The 7,725-nt window shown below is 35.9% G+C and overlaps 1 protein-coding gene across 1 annotated transcript; it reads left to right on the top strand.

Moving 5' to 3' along the window:
- The first annotated feature begins 259 nt into the window (after window positions 1-259).
- LOC132313767 (CSC1-like protein ERD4) lies at window positions 260-7,266 on the top strand. Its single transcript, XM_059812707.1, has 6 exons — window positions 260-891; window positions 3,832-3,977; window positions 4,148-4,423; window positions 4,780-5,630; window positions 5,885-6,140; window positions 6,706-7,266. Exons 1-6 carry the CDS (start codon window positions 621-623, stop codon window positions 7,081-7,083), a joined length of 2,178 nt encoding a protein of 725 aa, XP_059668690.1. The 5' UTR covers window positions 260-620; the 3' UTR covers window positions 7,084-7,266.
- The last annotated feature ends 459 nt before the right edge of the window (window positions 7,267-7,725 follow it).

Here is a 7,725-nt window from a genome sequence, read left to right as displayed (position 1 = left end):
GACAGTATTAACTCCAATTTGTCCAGCCCAATATAATCTATCCATGGGCAGAATTGCCATTACAAAAACACTGACAATTACAACATAGGGGCACTTTGGTCATATGCACTCTCACAGTCCATCAGTCTCTCTCGGCCATGTACATCCCGCGTCTGATCCGCTTTGCTTCACTGAAACCCCTCTCCCTCTGTCTCTCTCTATCTCTCTCTCTCTGTCTACATAAAAGAAGAAATATGAATACACGTAAAAAACAGTGTTTAACCTAACCCCACATTCCCCACAGACAGCTAATCAAAAGATTCAACACAATCATCTACAATATATATATATACACAGATATTTTCTCTTACAATACACGACATGTTTGCTACTTTTGCATTATAACCACCACTACTCTCTCTCTCTCTGGTCCTTTTCGCTTCCCCTGTATTTAACCCCGACTCAACGGTTACTATCCTCGCCTTCAATGCTCACACCCATTAACGGCTAGTTTTATTGATGTTTAGATTAGACCTTCCACATCAAATCCCAAACCCACCAGCCCTAAAAAAAAAAATAAAGGTTAAGAGAAGAAGTTTAGAGAGAGAAAGTGTCTAGTGTGATTTTAGAGAGAGACCCAGATGGATTTCAGTTCTTTCCTGACGTCCCTCGGGACGTCCTGCATCATATTTCTGGTTCTGATGTTTCTCTTCACATGGCTGTCGAGGAAGCCCGGGAACAGATTCGTGTACTACCCGAATCGGATCCTCAAAGGGATGGATCCGTATGAGGGCGGATCGATCACCCGGAACCCGTTTGCTTGGATCCGAGAGGCGCTCTCGTCCACCGAACCAGACGTTATCAGTATGTCCGGTGTTGATGCTGCTGTCTACTTTGTCTTCTTGACTACTGGTTCGTCCCTGTTCTCATTCTCTCACTCATTCACACTTTTTCTGTATATTTGTTTGTGTATTATATTAAATTACAAAAATATTAATATTATGTGGGTATTTTTTAAAAATTTCTAGTTCTCTTATGGGTTATTTATTTATTTATTTAATTTCTTTAGTTCTTTTATGGGGTTATTTTTGTTTATGTGGATTTTGTATACTTAGATGTGTTGTGCTGCTTAAAATTGACACTTTTTTTTCCCTATTTTTTTGAAGTTCTGTTTATTTATTTAAATTTTTTATTGAAAAAAGGGAAGTGGGTTTTGTTGATATGGCTTGAACATTTTAATTACTTGTTATTTAATTAAATTTACTGAAATTTAATTTGGAATTTTCATGGTCCTTGACAATTACTGTCAAATTCAATGTTTCTTTTATGTGGGAGTTTTTGGAACATAAGTTTTATTGTTGGAGTCATAACGCTTGTTGTGTGGGGGGTGGGGGGTGGCTTAGGAGGTCACAGACTGTCAGTTAAAAAGCTAATGAATAACCTATAAATGCCATAGGAAGTGGATATTGCTTTAGTGCTGCTGAAATTGTCAGTCACTACTTCACTTATAAGCAAATCTCGGAGTCTATGAACATTACCGTATAGAACAAGGTTGGGATTTTAAGAAGGCAAAAAAAAAAACAAGAATTATTTTATAAAACAAGCATTAATCAAATTTTGTAGAAGTATCGACCTATATATAACAATTTAGGTCATGCAGAAATCACTCTACTTCTTTGATTAGTAGGAGGGATGGAAGGGATGTCAGGATAATGTCCGACCTTCCCTTTGTTTGGTTTGATGGAGGGAATGACACAGAAAAATACTATGATTTTACAATTAAAATACATTTAGATAAGTTTTTATGTCATTTTCAATTTTATTTTACAAATGTAATTCTATGTCTATCCCTTTCCGCCCACTTTTGGATGGAAGCAAAATGTTGGGCTCGAAGGATGCGGCATCCCTCCTTCTATCCATCCCCTGTTCCTCTTTCTCCTTCCCGTAGAAGCGTGTTTCATCCCTCCTTCCCTCCTACCAAGGTAGGCCAAGTGCTAAAGGCATTTCAAGTTACCAGAGTATATTTGTTTCACTTTTTTATATTTTGGTAAAATAAAGAAATAACAGTGAATACTTGAAGCCCGAAGTTTGACAAGATTTATTGACTCTACATTTGTTTGACATATTGCATTAGGAATATCCCCATTGAGAATTTTATTTTTGAGGCCATATGAGTACTTTTGAATGTTCTTTAGCCAAGCCTTGAAGAATACCTTCTCACAAGGCCTTTCATTCTGTTACAGCTGCTGAAAAGCTCCCAGTTTGATAAATTGTTCTTAGAGGAAGATATCATCATAATTAATAATTTATCACAACAGGACTTATCGGTGTTAACATATCATGTAGGACAGCAGCGGGTTCCATTCAAGCATCAATTATCACCTTTTGTTGCTCTGATTTTTCCCTATATGCAACAATAGCATTCTCTGAAGATGAAATTTGAATATACCTTGCCTGAGTTCTTTCAAAATGAAACAAAATTTCGAAGTAGAAAGCCCTCATTTATTCTTCTTTTATTTTTATTAGCTGTTCCAAATTAGAGAGATATTCTTCCCTTATCACTTTTCAAGCAACTTATGGACTTTCTCGTAGTTCTACTTGATATCCCTAAATTAATAATTTATCTGCTTATTTGGTTCCAAGTTGCACAGTTCTCTTTACTCTATCCTCAGACATCCATTATATATGAAATTTTATTTTCTTGAAATTATTACATGAATGAAACTAATCGAACCTCGAACTGGTGAGAGTTTACTAAGAGTCTAGTAGCCAATTGTAGTAGTTCGTCCCTGTTGTGGTTTCTCGTTATGATTTATACATCAATGTTGTGTATCTGGATTGACATCTTGTTCCAAAGTAATGGCACAAGGAACTGGAATTATCTCCTTGAGTTAAGGTGCAGTGCAAAAGTATTATTCCTATATTTCTTTATCATTGTTCTCTTATTATTCCAATAACCAAGTGAAGCATTTTTGACACTGAGAGTACTTTAATTATCCAAATTACCTGGAATCTGATACTACTTTCCATGCAAAAGCTAGCTTAAGAATGATGGAACATCGAGGAAGTATTCCCAGCCTAAAATAGCATGAAAACTAAGCATTTGGCTGGGCAGGAATTGTAATCACTGCCAGTCAGCTTGCATTATTCATTTTCTTTTTGAGCAAAATCTTTGTGAGGGCGCTCTCACAACTGATGCCCTCTTAGCCATTGGATCGAGAGGTGCACCCTCACAGCCTCTTGATCTAACAGCTGAGAGGGAGCACGCTGCTCGTATTTTTGGCCCTATGTGGCTGTGTATGTGATGTAATATCAGGATATGACATACTAAAACAAGTGAATGATGAAATTCTTTAAACAGAGATTAACTTTACCTGGTATGTACCTTACTACCCCCTCCCAAAAATGGAGAGAGAGAGAGAGAGAGAAATCATCCATGGTACTTGTAGAATATAGGTGATATTGATACCTTTGACAAATCACATATATTTAACGGTGAAACCATAAAGCAGTCTGTCATGTATGTGTGATGTATAAATGCATTTGTGTGTATATGTATATTTTGTATGTATGTATCTATGTATGTGTATGCACGTTTTTTTTTTACAGTTTATATGTATAATTTGTATCTCTGCATGTGTATGCACGTTTTGTTTATGCAATTTTTATTTATTTATTTTTTACAATGTATCTTCAGTTTCTGGACAATCCATTTCTAAGTAGCCTGAAGCTCATTTAGAGTGTTTCTGAAATGGACGCAATTACTTACGTGTCGTGGACGTGGGGCACATACTTGTGCAAAAGTTATAATAAAATCGTTCAAAATTTTAATTCTCTTAATTCTTGTTCCAGCATTGGGAATGTTGGTTTTAGCTGGCCTCGTGCTGTTACCATTACTTCTGCCAGTGTCCGCCACTGATAACAGCTCAAAGTTAAGTAATACCACAAGCAATGGGACTTTCAATGACCTTGACAAACTATCCATGGGACATGTTGAAGTAAGTTGCTTGACTATTTCACAGATCAGTGGTGCCTTTTCTTTAAAACTTAATAGTACAGTCTTGTCAACTATCAATACGGAATGTATATTCTCTGCTCAATTTCATGTTTCTTTTGTAATGCAATATTGTGATTATGTGTATTTTGTTTCTTATTTTATTGGTTATAGGCAAAGAGTTCAAGGTTATGGGCTTTCGTTATAGCAACCTATTGGGTTTCTTTTGTTGCTTATTGCCTATTGTGGAAGGCATACAAACACGTTTCTGATCTGAGAGCTACGGCGCTAATGTCTCCTGAAGTGCGAGCTGAGCAATTTGCTGTTCTTGTCAGAGACATCCCTCATCCCCCTGAAGGTCAAACTAGAAAGGAGCAGGTTGATTCTTATTTTCGAACACTCTACCCCGAGGCATTTTACAGGTCAATGGTGGTCACAAACAACAAAGAGGTATATATTAACATCATTTTCCTCCACATATGTCTCTGCCTTTTCTTTTTGTTTTTTTTTTTAGTACTTTGCAACTGTCATTTTGCACTTCATTATTTATTTTTTAGTGTCAAAATGCTTTTTTTTTTTTTTTTTTTCCTTTCGTGTGTGCTTAAAATGATTTTCACACCAAAACAGTGTTGCAGACAAATTTTGTGATCAAAATGGACATGATTATCTCATCACTCTTACATACGGACATGATTATAACATCACATGCCTTGCATTCATTTTCATAAATGTAGTATTTTTTTTTAATTTCGGTGATGCTATCAATTTAAATCAATTTGTGGCATCATATAATTTGATTCTCTCAGGTCAACAAGATATGGAAAGAGTTGGAGGGGTACAGGAAGAAGCTTGCACGTGCTGAAGCTATATATGCAAAGTCAAAAGCAGCAGGCAAACCTGAAGGAACAAGGCCCACAAACAAAATTGGCTTCCTTGGTCTCTTTGGTAAAAAAGTAGATTCCATAGAATACTACAATGAGAAGATTAATGAACTGATACCAAAATTAGAAGCTGAACAGAAGCTCACTCTTAGAGAAAAACAGCAAGCTTCAGCTATTGTCTTCTTCACCAGCAGGTCAACTGCAGCTGCTGCGTCTCAGAGTCTACATGCTCGAATGGTTGACACATGGACGGTCATGGATGCTCCTGAATCCCGCCAACTAATATGGACAAATCTTCATAAAAAGTTTTATGAGAGGGAAGTACGGCAATATGTTGTTTATGTTATTGTTTTTTTGACGATAGTTTTTTACATGATTCCAATCGGGTTGATTTCTGCACTCACAACGCTAGCAAATCTGAAGAAGCTTCTCCCATTTTTAAAGTCAGTCGTAGATCAGGATGCAATCAAGACTGTGTTAGAAGCATATCTTCCTCAGCTTGCACTTATTATATTTCTCGCCATGCTGCCAAAGTTTCTTTTGTTTCTATCAAAGGCTGAGGGCATTCCTTCCAAGAGTCATACAATAAGGGCTGCCTCAGGGAAATATTTTTATTTCTCGGTGCTGAATGTTTTCCTGGGAGTCTCAATTGGTGGAACCCTATTCGGTACCTTCAAGGACATTCAGAAGAATCCTAATGTTACCTATATTCTTAACTTACTAGCAACTACTCTTCCAGATAATGCAACTTTCTTCCTGACATACGTGGCCCTGAAGTAAGATGACAGTGTTTTTTTAATTTTGTCCCATATTTTTCTCATAATTATTCTTTGAGGACAAAGATTTTGCAGAAATTTTTTTAACCTAGAATTTTTTGCCACCATCAGTTGTTAGTGTTAAAAATATAATCTCCAATTTATTTTCAGTATGGTGCTTGCATATTAGTCCTTTTATACACTATAAAAACCTTCTCTTTATATAAATATGAGTGGTGTACTGATATAAAATAATAGTTTTTAATGGATATCAGGTTCTTTGTTGGGTATGGGCTTGAACTATCCCGAATAGTTCCTTTAGTCATGTATCATCTAAAGAGGAAGTATCTCTGCAAGACTGAAGCTGAGTTGAAAGAAGCTTGGGCTCCTGGAGATATTGGATATGAAACCAAGTTTCCTGGCGATATGCTTGTCTTAACAATTATTCTTTGCTATTCCGTAATAGCTCCTATAATTATTCCATTTGGTGTGCTGTACTTTGGCCTGGGATGGCTTGTTTGCCGGAATCAGGTAATGCCCAATATTTATGCACTTTTTGTAGTTCTAATTCTGATTTAAAGGTAATAATGTGAAAAAACGGACATTTGAGATACTTGACAAATGGTTTTTTTCTTTTTAAATTGGTGTCTGGTTGCTGTTCTAAAAGGCATATTATGAACATGTTTTTGATGCTGAAAGTAAAGTGTGTAATGACATAAGTTGTCTGTGCCATCATTGGCAAAAGGATTGTAAATTTTATCGTATGATTTAGTTAGTACTGCCCTTAAATGCATATTAACATGTTTCAGATTTTAGAAGAAAAATGAAGAATACTAAATTCTGTTCTTTTTGTTTTATTTTCGTACATTGAACACTAACACTACAACCTTTTCCCCTCCCCTCGATTCTGTTTTTATCTTCAACTTTTAGTTCCTATTAAGGTTTGGTATTGAAAATTGAATGCATTTTCAAATGAAAGTTAATTGGTTTGGTTGAGAAGTAGGTACATGCATATTCAAACACCAGTTATACTCTCTCTGTGCAATTTCCCATTCTCATGTTTGTTTGCTTGTCCCATTCCTTCCTCTACCATTAGGTACTCAAAGTATATGTTCCCTCGTATGAGAGCTATGGAAGGATGTGGCCCCATATGCATACACGCATCGTGGCTGCTTTGTTGATCTACCAAGCTACCTTGTGTGGCTACTTTGGGGTGAAAAAATTCATCTTCGTTCCAATTCTATTCCCGCTTCCAATACTCACCTTGTTATTTGCTGTTGTTTGTAGGAAGAAATTTTACCGTTTCTTCCAAACCACAGCACTTGAAGTCGCTTGCCGTGAACTGAAGGAAACTCCAAACATGGAACAGATCTTCAGATCTTACATTCCTCCAAGTCTGAGCTCTGAGAAGTCCGATGATGATCAGTTTGAAGACGCGTTATCTATTGTTTCTAGAACAGGATCATTTGCTTGATTTGATGTACATTTGTGGATTATGTGGACTCCTGATTTCTTTTTTCTGTAACGAGTGACCAGGTTTGATGGGTTGTTTGTAATATATATTACGCAACTTCTTAGTTGGTATTAGAATTTTCTTTCCTTGTTTGATTTGCAGCATGTGGTAAATGGCCCTTTCTGGTGGGAATTGTTCTTATTATGACTCTGCTTCAGTTCTGTTGTCTTCTTCAAGTTAAGCAATACAGGCAATGCATCATTTTAGAATACTTGTTTTAAGAAGAAGAATTCTTAGATATGTTCCACCATTTGTTTCTCTTCACTAGCTTTGTGTATGAACACAAAAAACAATTAAAAACTCTATTTAGAATTGCTACTCAATTTACCAGGAGGGATGCTTATGATACCTTCTTTTAAATCGGTGCCATTTGTACTTTTAAGGTGAGCTAGCAAATTCTTGTGGTTATATTAAGAAGATGGTATATTTACATTAACCATATTATTATAATAAATAAAAATAAAAAGTTAAACAAGAAGAAGATGGTTTGTTTTAGATTGAAAGCATTTTGAAAGTATTACACTATAATAAAATTGCCAAAAGATTGCCATGTTTGAAGGCATTCATTGGAAACCTTAAATCAATTTCAAATTCAATTTCAAT

The sequence above is a fragment of the Cornus florida genome, unplaced genomic scaffold, assembly GCF_030987335.1.
Source record: "Cornus florida cultivar Cherokee Brave unplaced genomic scaffold, ASM3098733v1 CherokeeBrave_3.0.0_Hap2_Chr01, whole genome shotgun sequence".
Taxonomy (NCBI): domain Eukaryota; kingdom Viridiplantae; phylum Streptophyta; class Magnoliopsida; order Cornales; family Cornaceae; genus Cornus; species Cornus florida.
Note: the sequence above shows the minus strand (reverse complement) of the source record. Positions and strands in the feature narration are given on the sequence as shown.

What these genes read in the sequence shown, in the direction of transcription:
- LOC132313767 (XM_059812707.1), top strand. Translation starts at nt 621, where the DNA reads ATGGATTTCAGTTCTTTCCTGACGTCCCTCGGGACGTCCTGCATCATA. An exon ending in CTTTGTCTTCTTGACTACTG is followed by an intron (nt 892 to 3,831) that starts GTTCGTCCCTGT and finishes TTCTTGTTCCAG; the next exon opens with CATTGGGAATGTTGGTTTTA. An exon ending in TATCCATGGGACATGTTGAA is followed by an intron (nt 3,978 to 4,147) that starts GTAAGTTGCTTG and finishes TATTGGTTATAG; the next exon opens with GCAAAGAGTTCAAGGTTATG.